Below are 16333 nucleotides of genomic sequence, written 5' to 3'. Positions count from 1 at the left end.
AACATCGGTGTCTTTCCGGACTCCTGGGTTGATTCCTGTAAGCAACGGGGGCTCGCCCTGCCCTCTAGTTTAACAGCCAGAGGCACTTAGCCTCTTCCATAATCGTGTTCTAGAAAGCAAAACCCAAACCCAGGGGTCGGGGGGGGGGGGGCGCTAATTCCCCTTCGCTCAGGGTCACAACCTGGGGGGAGGGGCCCTGGCGGGGTGGGGGGGCCCTGGCGATCTCCTCTCAGGTGTGTTGTGGCTGCAGGAAATTACCCCCTCCCGTGGCCCCGAGCGCCGGGCGGTTGCGCCATCCAACCCGGCTTTCGTAACCGCGAGCCGGGGCTGCCAAGAGGAGCTTCTGCACCGGTTCCTCAAATGTTTCGCTGTTGCCAGGACGGCCCGCTGCTCTGCGTCACGTGCAAGTGGGAAGTCGCGCCGACACCGACTTGAGCCGCGCCGGGCCGAGCGCTCGCAGTCGGAGCTGAGTGCCGAGCCCGAGGCGGACGGCCACTGCTCCCGGGGCTCCCGCCCCCCGCCGCCCGGTCCCGGCTGCGGAGCTGCCCCGCCCGCCGCCCCGCGCACAAGGAAGCATGCCGGCCGTCGGCTGCGCGCTGCTGGCCGCCCTGCTAGCCGCGCCCGCGGTCGCGATGGCCCTCGGGAGCTGCCGCGCGCTGGGTAAGACGACCTGGAGAGGGCCGGGGGATGTGACATTGGCTCGTTCCGTGGGGAGTGTGAGCCCCCGCGGGCACCGGGTGCCCGCCCGGGGCTGACCCACCTGTGCTGATCGCGGTGGGGGTTCGCGCGCCCCCTGTTGCGTCTGGCACCTTTGGCTGCGGGCTCCCGTCTGTCTGGGCAGTTGCCTAAAGTCTGAGTACAGGACTGTGTGTTTTCCCGAAACCTGACTCTGGCGTCTGGTTCCCAGTGTCCCCATGTGTCTTACTCAGCTGCATCCCGGGTCACTCCGAAGGGAGATACCCAGATGGCGCGCCCTAGCGGAGTAGTAGCCCCCTCTGGAGAGTCCTTTGTGCCACTGGCTCCGTCCGCTTTAGCTGTGGCACCCACCTCGCTTGGCTCTCCCCAGTTCCACTGCGTGTCATGTCGTGCGTGATGACAGTGACCTGATTGTGAAGGGTCTGACCTCATGGGCTCTGAGTCACGGGTGCTCCCGCCTCACATACTTAGTCTTTTAGCCAGTACTAGCCCTGGCACGCAGAGTGCCAACACCCACCCCAACCCCAGTCCTGTGAGTCTGACAGCAAGGGATGTGGGACCTTTTGGAACTGTGCCCCCACCCCACCCCCGCCCCATCCCTTTCCGATAAGCGGGTGGACCAGGCACGGGGTAGGGGCACTGTGCTACTGCGCCCGCGCCCTCCCTGCACTCCGCCTCGAGGGTCTAGGCCTCTCTGTGGGCTCTGGCTTCAAGCCCAGCGGCCTGCCTGGTGTCTTCTGGAGGAACTGGGCAACTGCTTCTCTACTTGTTATTTTAGGGGCTGAGGACTTCTGCGAGGACATGGAGAGAGTCAAGGGGCGCTAGGGAGATGTCCGCTGTGCTGGTTGTGGAGTCAGTGGCTGGAAAACGCCTCTCTCTCTTTCTGTCTCTCTGTCTCTCTGTCTCTCTCTCTGGCAGAATTCCGCATGCTCGGCTTGGTACCCCTGCATATATTTTCTTTTTCTTTCTTTTTGTAGGCAGGGTCTCACATAACCCACACTGGCCTCAAACTTGTGCCTCTCCGGCCTCGTCTCCTGAGTGCTGGGATTTCAGGCATTAACCACCATCCTGCATTCCTGCATTCGATGGATCTGTTTGTTTTGTTTTTGTTTTTGAGTGTTGGTGTTAAAGGCATGTGACACTGCCGCCCGGCTCTATACATATTTTTAATCCTCCACTGGATTGACATAAAGCTGTGAGAGGAGCCTGAGGTCCAGAGAGGTGCGATGGAGGCTATCAGCCCAGTTGTTGGCTCCCCAGCCCTTCCATGTCTCCGTTTCCTCGCGGTAGATCCCTAAATACTTCTCAGTGAACTAGACCAGTAGGCAGAACTGAGGGCATTTGGGGCAAGTCGAGCATCACTCTCATCTGGCAGAATTCTGGAGCAGGAGGCGCCGACGGAAGAGAAGTGACGGTCCCCGCTTGGCTTCTCATAGTGCCAGGCAGGACTGAGGCCTTCTCTTCCCTTTTGGTCTTGGGAGAGCAGGAGTGGGCCCGTCTCAGTTACTACTCCCCCCACCCACCCCAGCACCACGCCATTTCCCTTTGTTCCTAAGGAGTTGCAAGGCATTTTGGGGACGAGTTCTGTTTTCCTGTGGTTCAGAAAGGACACCCAAGAGTGGGGGTGTCTTCTGACCTGAGCAGCCTTTTAGAAGGCAGAACTGGGAGTCTGGGGAGGAAGTGAAAGCTCTCCCCGCTCAGAAGGAAAATGCAGAGAAGTACAGTCCCCAGCCCATCTCCCACACCCACACTTGCACGGCCGCACACTAGAGAGTGACAGCCAAGAAACAAGCATCTAACAGGAAGTGTGGAGCGAATGACTGTGCGACTGCGTGGCTTTAGAGAAGCGAGGCCCGCCGGAGCTGGCACACAGGGGAAGCCCATCGGTGGGATTCTGAAAGTCCGCGCGGCCAGGGCCCGCTAGGGCTCCTCTGGTGCCTTTGCCACCTGGGTAAGGCCCTGGACCAGCTGGCATTGAGACTTCTGCTAGGTCAAACATTCTAGGTGCTGCTGGCTGAGGTGGGCTTATAGCTTCAGTTCCTCTTTCCTTCTGCAAGGCAGGAAAATACACACAGCAGCAGCATCGAGGCCTAAGTATCTAAATCTCCTCTTGACTTCTGAATTCCTTTTGAGGCAACCTCTTTCAGTCCATACAACTCACCTGTATTCCTAGCCTCATCCTGAATCAGTGTTTTTCTGAAGGTAACTTTTATTCTAGCATTGTTTTTTGGCTAGGAAGGATGGATTTTTATAAAAAAAAATGACCTTTTTTTTTTTTTTTGTATTTTGAGACAAGCTTTCTCTGTACAACCCTGGCTGTCCTGTAACTCAGTGTGTAAACCAAGGTAGCCCTGAATTTAGATATCCACCTGCCTATGCCTCTGCTTCCTGAGTGCTGGGATCAAAGTCATGCACCACCATACCCAACCCAAAACAACAATTCTTTATTATTATTATTATTATTATTATTATTATTATTATTAGTGGCTGGAGAGACAGCTGTGGATGCTGGGAACTGAACTCTTATATTTTTGGTTGTGAGCCTAGCCTTTAACGGCTGAGCCATCTCTCCAGCCCAAAAACGACAATTCTTGATCCCTGGCCGTTCATTAAACATGTATCAGAGCATCAGAGAGTAACTTCTAGATTTTCAAAAATCAAATCGTTGCTCATGATTCTAGAGCGCTGCCAGGGTTGAGGCCATTTGCCTAAATGGTTGAAGACCCGAGTAAAGGGCCTCCCTCCCTCCCTCCCTCCCTCCCTCCTTCATCAGGTTCCCTGTTACCAGAAGGCTCTCCCCACCTTGGCTCTCTCCTTGTTTATCCGTTGCAACACACATTTATGGATTCCCTGTAAAGCCCTTGGGGACTGTGTGAGGTCAGTGGCAGACTCCACCCTGAAAGGATCCTGAACATGGCCAAGAGCAAATCCTGCAGAGAGAGATGGTTTGGTCTCTCTGACTTGAACACCGGGTACCAACCCTCCAGGGACACGTTGTCTCAGGAGGCAGCTAGACCGAGGAACCATCTCTGATTGGGACCTGAAGGCAGCAAGAGCCTGCCTGTTCTCTGCCTCATCTGACCCTCATCAAACCGTGTAGATAAGTGTGGCCTTTGCTGGCCTACATGAGTAAAGTAACCTCAGAGCTCCTGGCTGCAAACACATGTTCCCTCCCCCCTGCAAGCCTTTCATCTGTCCCTGCAGGCCTGAGTGCCACAAACCCAGTCACCAGATTGAATCGAGGGCTAAAGCTGTCTTGGACAAGCCAGTGGCCATAGGTAGCTACTAAAGTGTAAATGAATAGAAAAAGTAAAATGGGTGAGATGGCTCAGGAGGTAGAGAAAAGCCCTTGCAGACAAGCCTGATGATCTAGGAACCCAGACCATGGTAGAATTATTTCCAAGGGCTGTTTCTCTGGCTTCCACATACGTACTTGGCTTGCACATGCACATAAACAAACAAATAAATGTAATTAAAAAAAAGCTGGTGTGTAGTGGCCCGTGCCCTTAGACCCAGCACTCGGAAGGCAGAGGCAGGTGGATCTCTGTGAGTTTGAGGTCAGCCTGGTCTACAGAGCAAGTTCAAGAAAGAGAGGGGGAAAAATGATTTCTAGATGTGCTTGATAGTGCAATTCTAGCATAGAGGAAATTGATGCTGGAGGATTACAAGTTCTAGTCCAGCCTAAGCTACAGAGACAAAGAGGGGGGTGGGGTGGGGGGAGGACCCTCAAAATAAAAAACAGAACAAACTTTTTTCTTTCTTTCCTTTTTTTTTTGGTTTTTCGAGACAGGGTTTCTCTGTGTAGCTTTTGCGCCTTTCCTGGAACTCACTATGGAGACCAGGCTGGCCTTGAACTCACAGAGATCCGCCTGGCTCTGCCTCCCGAGTGCTGGGATTAAAGGCGTGCGCCACCACCGCCCGGCAGAACAAACTTTTGTACTTTATCACACCAGTTACTTTTCAGTGCTCAGTGGCCAGCTGTGGCTGGAATGGCTGTGCGGGTCTGCTCATGAGCATTCCCATAATCCAAGGAAAGTGTGTCGGACAGTGCTGGGCTAGAGGGCTATGCAATGTCTTCCAGAGCCTTCTGCTGTTCTCGTCATCCTGCCTTGACCCTTTCTCTCCTCCACTTGAGCTCATTCTGTGACTGTGATGGCCGAGGCTTTGGAGCCAGACGGATGTCACCCCACGATAACTCTATGTGGCTTTAAGGTTTATTTATTTTTATTTTGTGTGTATGGGTGTTTTGCCTGCATGTATATCTGTGTATACATGAGTGTCTGGCGCCCTAGGAGGTCAGAAGAGGGTGCTGGATCCCCTGGAACTGGAGTTACGGACAGTTGTGGGCCCCTGGAAAACTATCTAGTACTCTAAGCCACTGGACCACCTCTTCAGCCTGAGACTTTGTGTTTTCATCTAGGAAAAAAAAGATAGAGAGTTAGATAAAATTGGACCTGGAGGGGTCTTCAGGGATGCTCAACACTTAAGATCACTTGTTGCTCTTGCAGACGACCAGGGTTTGGTTCCCAGCACCCCCATGGTAGTTCATATCTATCTGTAACTCCAGTTCCAGGGGATCCAATGTCCTCTTCTGATTTTCTTGGGTACCAGGCATATACACAGTGTGAATACATATATACAGGCAAAACATTCATGCATGTAAAATAAAATAAATCTTAAAAACAATGCAAAAAATGCCTTGGAAGGCTGGGTGTGTTGTGGTAAAGTACTTTCAATCCTAGCACGTCGGGGGGGCCGAGGCAAGGCCAGCTTGGTCTACACAGTGAGACCCTGTCTCAAAACGGCTTACAGACAGACTTGGCCTGCAGGTTCTGCATCCAAGGATTCTAACAACCCATGTTGAAGGTACCAGAGAGGAAAAAACCAACTGTCTGTCCAGGATATGCACAGACTTTTTTCTCTCGTTATTCTTTAAAGAGCACATGATGCCCACTGTTCCCCTGGCAGTGTGAACGCTCAGGAAATGATGGGAAGGTAACAGGATGTACCAAGCTATCCACAATGACTGCATGGCTTTGGGCTTTGGTGTCTGAGGGGGTTCCTGAAAGCAGTGGCAGTCCTGAGGACGACTGCGTGGCCTCACGGGTGGCCAGGAGGATTAAATGGGATAAGTACGGTGATGACAGACTGTCCAGAACAGTCTCTGGTACAGAGTGAGTGCTCAAGTGGGTGTGGCTAAGGATCCATTTAGTCTTAGAATATGGTTTGAATTCCTATTGTGTTGCAGGAGCTATTGTAAGTGAGATATAGCAGTGAACAAAATAGAAAGAAACCCACGGTTTACTGAGCAGCCTTCTAGCAGAGCGACAATGGGATAGAAGTGTGGCGGTGACTGATGTGGAGGGCAGAAGGGCAGGGACTGTGCTACTGTGTGTGCGGAGTAGGCAGGTACAGGATGGAATGCAGAACTGGTGTTTTAGGAGGGTCTCCCTGAGAACGGATCTGAGTGAACGCCCAAAGGAAGTGGGAAGATATTTAGAGACTGTATGCCCCTGCCCTCAGAAGATCCAGGGTCTTGAGTCCAGCCTTGATTTTTATTTTACTCATTTATATGTTTTACCTGCATGTATGTCTGCGTTCCACCTGCACGCATGGTTGCTCAAAGAGGCCAGAAGGGGGTACTGGAGCCTCTGGAACTAGAGATGGTTGTGAGCCACCACGTGGGTGCTGGGAATCAAATCCTGGTCCTCTGAAAGAACTCCCTCTTTCTAGAAACAAGGTCTCATTATGTAGCCCTGGCTATCCTGGAACTCTCTGTGTAGACCAGGCTGGCCTCAAACTCACAGAAATCCTCCTGCCTCTGCCTCCCAAGTACTAGGGCTAAAGGTATGGACTTGGGAGGAACTCTTAATCAGTGAGTCATCTCTCCAGTCCCAGCTTTGATGTGTTAGCTGAACTCCAGCCGCTCTCTCCACTCCCCTTGTCCCTTGCCAGCTCTGCCTGGTGGCTTCTAGCCAGTGTGCTCCCGAGGCCCCGAATCCAGGCTGTCTCCTTAGTACCTGTTCTCTCCCTACCTCCTTCCAGAAAATCACTCTTTGGTCTTCCCTTTCTGTGGTGGTTACAGTAACTGTGGCACTGAGTGTCAACTTCATTCAAGAAACTCTGTCAGACCCTTGCACAACAGTGCCATTTTAGGTGAGTGGCACTCCAGCCAGCTCTTGCCTGGGCAGGGAAGCCACAGGACAGCGGGTGCTGTAGGGTGAGTGGATCAGAGGTCACTCTGGAGCACATAGACAACTGAGACGTCTATGGGACAGCCAAGAAAGGATGCTGAACCAGATCTGGTGGTGCACATCTGCGATCACAGTCCTCGGGAGATAGAGGCAGAAGTTCAAGGCCAGTGTAGGCTACGTGAGACCCCCGAGGTGAGGGGAGGGGAGAGATTAGGAGTGAGAGAATGATTATGGATCCTGAGAAGGAGTCAGCAACTTGGGAATGAAACCTGTACTTGAGAGTACCTACAGGCAGATTCCTCCCACCCCCATTTCCTTCCTGAAACAGGGTCTCTCTGTGTATCCCCCTTGAACTGGCCCCGAATTCAGAGATCTGCCTCTGCCTCCTGAGTGTGGAGATTACATGTGGCCAGAATTTAGTGTAAACTTTTAGAATTGCCCAGTTGAAACTAGATGATAATGGAGTGAAGATGCCCCAGGGGCCTGAGCTGGGAGGCACTGGGGTCTTCTGATCAGAGGAGACAAGGTTAGGGAAGGCGGGGAACAGGAGGCCAATGAGCAGGGCAGTAACAAGAAGGGTCGGTGTCCTGGGAACCCAGGAGGACAGTGTGCCCATGAACAGAGTGCTCATCGTCAAATACTCCTGAAAAGCCAGGCAGGATGAACCAGGCCTGGCCAGTGGATTTAACAGTAGGTAGAACATCGGTGATGACTTGGGAGGAGAGACAGCAGGTCTGGTCAGCTCTTTTGAGATCTCAGAGGATATTTGTCGGTTAAAGTCAGTCGACAAAGAGGAGTTTGAAAAAGACCGTTGAGGCCAGGCGGTGGTGGCGCACGCCTTTAATCCCAGCACTCGGGAGGCAGAGCACACAGATCTTTGTGAGTTTGAGGCCAACCTGGTCTACAGAGTGAGATCCAGGACAGGCACCAAAGCTACACAGAGAAACCCTGTCTCAAAAAACCAAAAAAAAAAAAAAAAAAAGACTGTTAAAATATGTGTGCTTTTACATGTTGATGGGAGAGATTTAGAGACCAAAGAATTGGAAGGAGTAGAAACTGGTGGGATAATGTCTTTAATAGCCAGGAAAGAGATGGCCAGAGGGCCTCAGAAACTGGCCCATGATCATACAGCAAGGACGTGACAGACCAAGGGGTGTGTGTGTGTGTGTGTGTGTGTGTGTGTGTGTAGGCAGGTTCACAAACACATATGTGCACGTGCATGTGGAGATCATCCACATGACACACATATGAAAGCCAGTCACAGAGACTGGATGTCTTCCTCTAATGTCCTCCAGCTTAGTTTTTGAGACAGGGTCTCCCACAGAACCTAGAGCCTTCCAACTGCCTAGACTGGCTGGCCAGCAGGCTTGGGGAGACCGCTTGCCTCTGCCCCCAGTTCCTGTGCCTTCGAGTGGATTACGGACACATACCCCTGTGCCCAGCTTTTTAAGTGAGTGCTGGGGACCTGAACTCATGTTTGTGTGGCAAGCTTTACTGACTGGGCCTTTCCCTAGCCCCCTTTTGATTGTATGCATGTTGTCAACAACCCCTACCTTTCCCAGGACACAGGGACAACAAGGTCACCTCTCTTCCCAGTGTCCTCATCAGAGACTCCTAGACTCTGTGCTGATTAGTGTGACCAAGATGATCCCCCTCCTGCCCTAGGAAGTTCCCACTGCCTTCTCCTAAGAAATGAAGAATATTCCAGGCTGTGGTGTGGGTATTAGCCAACCAGTATAGTTAGTGTATCTCCGCCACCCCACCTCCTCCGTATCCATTCACATCACTTTTAGTCTAGGGAAGGTTTCTCAGCCACATTTCACTCTTCTATCTCCAAGAAAGGCACCTGAGCTTTAGGGCCAGACCATCCAGGAGCCTCTGGGAATGTCACTTCAAACCTGCAAAGATATGTCAGTACTTCCTGATAGCGTAACAGTCAGAGTGGGGGCTCAGCTGCTGCTGATCCTCGAGCCTGCTTTGGTAGGAGGGGGAGGCCATGGTGTGAAGGCTTTGTCACTTGAGTGGGAAAGAGGCCGAAGTGCAGGGGATAATACTTGCAGCTCACAGCAGCTCACAGCAGCTCACAGTAGCTCACAGTGTTGGCGAGGTCAGGTGTGTTATGAAAGCAGGGCTGAGGGTTTCACCTCAGATATTGAGTGTAATCCTCACAGCAACATTTTAGGGTGAGCACAGCCGTTATTTCCACTCTGTGAACAGGAAGAGCAAAGTCCAGAGAGCTTTAAAAGTCCTTGCTATGTAAACCAGGCTGGCCTTGAACTTGAGATGATTCTCCTGTGCTTCCTAAAATTCTGGGGTTATAGATGTGTGCCACCTAAACAGAGCTTATTTATTTATTCTCTTTGGATATTTCATTATATGAATATGTCCGCTTTATTTGCCCATTCCCTCTAGGGGTGGAAACCAGGGCCTTGCTCATAGGGCAAGCCTTCTACCAGCCGAGCTGTGTCCTCACACTTGTTCTCTTTTGGTGGACACTTACCACACCCCACCTTGCTGTTACCGACAGTGCCGTGGGGAATAGCTTTGGCACCCCTCATACTTCAAAAACACACCCACAGGATAAAGTCCTCCAGGGGACCTGATGGGTCAGATGTCATGAGCTTTGTAATTTGAGAGGGGAGAAGTTGTGCCAATTTATACTCCTGCAAAAGTACAAGCATGTCTACGTCTGCACACCTGCCGGTGTGCTAGTAAAGTGGCCCCCAGACAGGAGTGGTGGCGCACGCCTTTAATCCCAGCACTCGGGAGGCCGAGGCAGGCGGATCTCTGAGTTCAAGGCCAGCCTGGTCTATAAAGTGAATTGTAAGCCAGTGGACTGCATAGAGGCCCTGTCTCAACAGAACAAAAAAACAAAATCAAATAAACAAACAACAAAAAAATGGCCTCTGCAAAGGTCAGTATGTCTGTGTGGAGTTAATTTGCACACAACTTCTCTGAGTGAGGCTGGATGGGTGTTTCTCCATGCTGCAGGCATTTAATAGTTCATTTGCATAATCTGTCTGTTTATACTGTTCATTTTTCACTGAGCTTTTGATCTTTCTCCTATTGTTTACGGAAGCTCTTACTATAAAAAGAAGTTAGTCTTATACAAGTGATAAATAGTTTTCTAGTTTGTCTTTTATTGTTTTGATAGCAAAGTTTTTTTTTCCCCCCATACTTACTTGTTTTGATTTTCATTTTGTTTTTGAGACAAGGTAGCCCAGGCTGGCTTCAAACTCCTAAACCTCCTATCTCAGCCTCCTGAGTACTGGGATTACAGGAATGATCCACCATTCTCAGCAAGATTTTTTTCTTAAAACTACAGCTGGATTTATATGGCCTCTGTGTCATATTTAGTGAGGTCTTTATGCCATTATCATTTTAAAAGATTCTTCTTTTTCTTTTATTTTTATGAGTTTAAAATTTAAAAAAGCCAAGCAGTGGTGGCACATGCCTTTAAAAGCTCAGAACTTGGGAGGCAGAGGCAGGTGGATCTCTGTGAGTTCAAGGCCAGCCTGGTCTACAGAGTCTGTTCCAGAAACCCTGTCTTAAAAAAAAAAAATCACATTTATACTCGTACTTGGGAAACAGGATTACTGGGAGTTCAAGGCCAGCCAAGTTACAATGTGAAGCCCTGTCTCCAAAACCTAACTAATGTATATATATTTTAAAGGGACTGGAGAGATGGCTCAGTGGTTACAGAACATACTGCTCTTGCAGAGGACCCAAGTTGCCAGCCTGTAATGCCATCTCCAGGGGGTCTGACCCATGTTCAGGAGTCTGTGGGCACCTGCAGTCATAAGCAAATGCGCTCTCTCTCTCTGTCTCTCTGTCTCTGTCTCTCTGTCTCTGTCTCTCTCTCTCTCTCTCTCTCTCTCACACACAGACATACACTTTTTTAAAAATCTTAAAAAAAACCCAAAAAACAGATGACCCGGGTGGTGGTGGCGCACACCTTTAATTCTAGCACTCCAGAGGCAGAGGCAGGTAGATCTCTGTGAGGTCGAGGCCAGCCTGGTCTACAGAGTGAGTTCCAGGACAACCAAGCCTGTTTCACAGAGAAACCCTGTCTCGAAAACAAACAAACAAACAACAAAATAAACAAACAAAAACAGAATTTAGAGCTGTTGAGATGGCCCAGTGGCTAAAGGTACCAGAGACACAAGCCTGGTGACCTGAGTTTGGTCCCCAGAACCTACATAAAGGTTGACAGAGAGAACCAGTTTCACAAAGGTGGCCTCTGACCTCACACATGTGCCATGACATTCACACACACCATGTTAGGCACCCCTCACACATATAATAATAAATGCATTTAAAAATAAATTGAGTATTTGGCCAGGTATGGTGGCACACACCTTTAATCCCAGCACTCAGGAGGCAGAGGGAGGTAGATCTCCGTGAGTTTGAGGCTAGGTGATCTGTATAGTGAGTTCTTGACAGCCAGAGCTATTAGAGAGACTATGTCTCAAAACAAAACAAAATTTATAAATATTGGATTCATTTTGAATTAACCAAGGAATGAGGTATGAAGTTTACCCTTTTTCTAGCCGTGACCTGATATCCCTTTACTGTTTATTGAATGTGCCACTTTTCCTCCACTGATTTTAATTAATTAATTGCAGAACTGGGGTTTGAGCTTTGTGAATGCTAGGCAAGTGCTCTCTTTACACTGAGATACATCCCCCCCCACCTCTCTCTCTCTCTTCCTTTCTTTCTTTCAAGACGGGCTCTAATGTATCCCAGGCTGGCCTGGAACTCAGTCTGTCCCCTTAGCCACTTTTCAAAGGAGCCATTCAGTAGTGCAGACATGCCACCCCCGTGCTGGTGTTTGAACCCGGAGATCGAGCATTTTGAGCATGCTGGGTGAGTGCTCTACTGTTGAGCTACATCCTCAGCCCTAGCTTTTATTTCTGTGCTTTCTAGTCACTTCTGTAGTTTAGGTCTCTAGTCACGTGACACTACCACACTGTTTTGATTATTATACCCCTAGAATATGCTATAAATTGGGCAGGACTAATCTCACTCCGTTTTTTCCCTTTTCAAAATTTTCCTGGTTATCTTGACTTGTTTACTTTTCCATTTGAACTTTAGAATCAACTTGCCTACTTAACTACCCGTAAAACAAAGTCCTGTTGTGTCCTCTCCACCTACCCCCATAGGGTCTCATCATGCAGTCCTAGCTGGCCATAAACTATGTAAAGCCAAGCGCAGGGGCACGTGACTAGAATCTCAAACACTCAAGAGATGGGGGCCCAGGATCAAGAGTTTAAGGTCATCTTCAGCTACTGAGCAAGGCCAACCATGAAATCCTATCTCAGACAAACAGCTGTCTAAACAGACAGGAAGAACTCACTTTGTAGACCAGGCTATCTTTGTACATTTGCTTGTGCCTTTGCTGGATTTATGGAACGTGTGCCACCACATTCCACCTTTTTATTAGTATAAACTCCAGAGATCAAGGATCATTGCTGTTCTGTAGTGAAATGGTCCTGTTTTGTGAGACCCGCTGGGGCTCACTCATAAAGAGGCTGAGCTGGGGCCGCAGAGCTGGACACCTGGATTCCACCAAGAGCAAATGTCCCACCGTCCTGAACTGCTTCCTTTCTGATGACAGACAGGGAGTGGGGGTGTGTGTGCGCATAAACAACTCATGGCGCATGGAGTGAGGGACGTAGGGTGTGGTGGGGACTTGGGAATGTGCAGCTGTGTGGTGCCAGTGAGTTCGGTCCCTGGAAGAGTGCAGGCAGCAGAAATCCAACTGCTCCCTGGATCTCACAAAGGCTGTGGACTCCCAGAACGAACCGCTGAGAACGAATGCAGCTGCAGAAGCCCCTGGGGGTAGACGGAGGCACCCCCTTTTTTTAGGACAGGATTTCGTACTGTAATCCATGCTGGTCCGGAACTCGCTGCAATACTCCTGCTTCGGCCTCCCGAGTGCTGCGATTACAAGCGTGAGCCCCTCTTCCTTTGTTGTTGTTGAAGTGTGTGAGTATGTGTGTATGTTTGTTGTGTGGTATATGTTGCTGTAGGTGTGTGCACGCGTATGCAGAGATGTGTACAGTTGTGCATATAAAAGCCAAAGATGGACTGATGCGTGTCTTTCCTTGATGATTTTGCTTATTATTATTATTATCATCATTATTTTGATTTTTTTTGAGACAGGGTTTCTCTGTGTACCTCTGGCTGTCCTGGAACTCACACTGTAGACCAGGCTGACCTCGAAGTCAGAGACCCGCCTGCCTCTGCCTCTGCCTCCCGAGTGCTGCACCACCACACCTGGCTGATTTTGCACTTGTTTTGAGATGACGGCTCACTGAACCAAAGGTCGGCTGACTGGGCCCATGAGCTTCAGGAATCCCCCCACCCAACGCTGGAGTTACAGGCACATGTCACCTTGCTGGCTTTTTGTGTTGGTTCTGGATATCCAAACTCAAGTCCTTATGCAAGTATTTTACTGACTGAGCCATCTTTCCACAGGCTTTTTCTTGTGAAACCCCCTCCTCCCCGCCCCTCCCTCTCCCCTCCCCCCCATATTGTTCTTTATTGAAGACCTACAATTTGGTGGCCTTTGGTTTCCATTTCTCATGAAATGGCAAACAAGAGAGGAAAATGCAGGGGCATATCCGTCTTGCAAGGGCGTCAGATCGGAGGGGACTGTGGAGATGGGCACTGAGCTGTGCCTCCCTCCCTCCCTCCCTCTAGCATCTTGGGGAAACAGCAACAGGTCCAAAGTCAGCAGACAAAAGGAGCTGGGCAGGAAGGAGACATCTTCAGATCAGTGGAGGTCATGGTAGCAGCACTCCTCTGCAGGCAACCCTGCTCCAAACCCTGCTGACGACGCCCATGTTTGGAGGCTGGCTGATGAAGCACAGCAGGGCCTGCAGAGGCTAGGTAGAAGAGAGGGCCAGGGAGGGATGGTGATGTTGTAGGACTTTCTTTTGGGACCGCCAGCTCCCAAATAATGACATGGAGACTTCTTATTAATTATGAAAGCTTGGCCTTGGCTTTGGCTCATTCTCAACTAGCTCTTCTAACTTAAATTAACCTGTCTCTATTAATCTACGCTCTGCCACGTGACTCATTACCTCTTCTCCATAATGTACGTCTGACTTCCTATGTGTCTCACTGGCGAATCCGCCTCTTTTCATCCAAGAGTTTCCGTCTCTGTCCGGAAGTTTTGTCTGTTCTCTCCTGCCTAGCTATTGGCTGTTCAGCTCTTTATTACACCAATCAAGTGCCTTAGTCAGGCAACGTAAAACAGCGACACATCTTCACACAGTGTGATAAAATGTCCCACAACATGGTGAGGATATTTATCTGTGACTTTGCCTATGCTTCCTTCCAGCCTATTGGATTCTCTGGGAAAGCCTCTAGCTGGTGCTCATCCTTGATGCCCCCAAGTGTCCACAGCAGAGTAGGTATAACTCATACTCAGTGGTGGGGTGTGAGGTGGTCAGTGTCTACCTTAGGCATCACCTGCTGATGCTGCTTGGCTATCATCCTCCCTGACCTTGGGCCCAGGATCTTTCAGGGCCACACCACTGTGCACAGAAATCTGTGACCACTGTGTCCACACCACTGCACAGAAATCTGTGACCACTGTGTCCACACCACTGCATAGAAATCTGTAACCACTGTGTCCACACCACTGCATAGAAATCTGTAACCACTGTGTCCATACCACTGCACAGAAATCTGTAACCACTGTGTCCACACCACTGTGCACAGAAATCCCTAGCCACTATGTCCACACCACTGTGCACAGAAATCTATAACCACTGTGTCCACACCACTGCGCACAGAAATCCTTAGCCACTGTGTCCACACCACTATGCACAGACATCCTTAGCCTCTGTGTCCACATCACTGTGCACAGACATCCTTAGCCACTATGTCCACGCCACTGTGCATAGAAATCTGTAACCACTGTGTCCACACTACTGTGCACAGACATCCTTAGCCACCAGGTCCCACTCTTGTAACTCCATCCTGGATGGTACAAGTTGTTGTTGTTTTCCAAGACTGGGTTTCACTTTGTAGACCAAGCTGGCCTCAAACTCACTGAAATCCACCTGCCTCTGTCTTCCAGGCATGTGCCACCACCAGCTGGCATTTTGTGGTTGTTTTAACAGCCCCATGCTGTGTACTGTCTGAGCTAGGCTGAGGGTTACTGTCAGCCTACCAGGACTACTCTGTGGGGTTCGTAGGGCCCTGGAGGTGAGGGGAGCCTCTGACCCCGAGGGAGCGTCTAGGAGAGGATGGAAGTGAAGAAACGCATCAGAAATTCCAGCATGGAGAGAGATGGATCCCTTCAAGGGCACTCCTATGTCTTCTGACTCCTTAGCTCTAGAGCTTGGCTTCCTTCTGTCGAAGGCTTTGCTGTGGGAGCTGGGGGAGGGTGGGTTGGTAGATTTATCTGGGGACAGCCTGAGGGAGATACATAAAATTCCTCCTTACCACATTCTGCCCTCCTTCCCAAAATATGAAAACCCTCACTGTGGCCCAGAGCCCTGGTAAGGCCCTGAGACCAAACTGTCAAAAATGGAAGAGCTCTTTTATGCTGTACGGCTGGGAAGGCCGATAGCTGCGGGGTGGACAGACCTGAGAGCCAAGAGCCGAGAGCCCGGGACGTAGTTTTAGCTACACTGTGATTTCTGGCTCTGGTTCTCCATGGAGCGAGCAGCAGGAGCCAATCCCAAAAGAGTCCTTAGGTTTTTGAGTGGTGGCTGTCTCCACCTGCTCCCTGCTGCAGCACTTCCCCACGGTGGCTTTCTAGACCAGAGTCCCCAGAGGCCCTGTGGGGGGCGGGGTGGGGGTGGGGCAATCAGTGCCAGGGCCTCCTCAGCCTCTGATTTCTTCGTCCCGAAATACAGATCTAAACACAGATCGGTGGGGATGGGGCAGCAGGATTGCTCTCCTCAGATATCTTTCCTCTAATTACTTTATAATCTTGGAGAGAGATAACCCGCCCAGACCTTCCTGGCCTGGGGCCGTGTGATTTTCTCATGAAGCCGGGGGAGGACCCAGTGTCTTTCTGGTTTGGAGCTGGTCACGCCACGGATGTCTGAGTCAGCACCCAGAGTCCCTTTGCTGTGGGACCACAGGAGTTCCTCTCACAGGCCTTTCTCCCATGGGTGTATGGTCCACTAGGTAGATGGGGAGGAAGGCCTAGCCAAGGTAAATACTGACTCCGCCAAACACAAGGCAAATACAAGCAGGTACAAGGAGTACGGGCCCATTAGTGGGCTGCAGCTGGTGTCCTGCCAGGAACCATTCACTGGAGAAGCATTTGGGAGCTGGCTCAGAGCAGGGCCAAGAGCTCTGTGTGACACAGAGCCTAGATGTACTGGCTGGCTGTGACCTGTGGGCCATAAGGGGCCGATCCTGGTATCTCATGGAGAAGCAAAAAGGCCCAGGTGTGAGCCAACCAGGGAGGGTGG

At 50.5% G+C, this 16333-nt stretch overlaps 1 protein-coding gene across 1 annotated transcript in view; it reads left to right on the top strand.

Moving 5' to 3' along the window:
* Nucleotides 1-309: 309 nt before the first annotated feature.
* Nucleotides 310-16333, top strand: part of Il6r (interleukin 6 receptor) — a 50599-nt gene continuing 34575 nt past the window's right edge. Inside the window, exon 1 of the mRNA XM_052731383.1 lies at nt 310-660. Within this exon, the coding sequence (XP_052587343.1) occupies nt 576-660 (85 nt within the window). The 5' untranslated portion in view covers nt 310-575. The remainder of the gene's footprint in view (nt 661-16333) is intronic.

Source organism: Peromyscus californicus, unplaced genomic scaffold, assembly GCF_007827085.1.
Source record: "Peromyscus californicus insignis strain IS unplaced genomic scaffold, ASM782708v3 Scaffold_9__1_contigs__length_137607984, whole genome shotgun sequence".
NCBI classification, from domain to species: Eukaryota; Metazoa; Chordata; class Mammalia; order Rodentia; family Cricetidae; genus Peromyscus; species Peromyscus californicus.
Note: the sequence above shows the minus strand (reverse complement) of the source record. Positions and strands in the feature narration are given on the sequence as shown.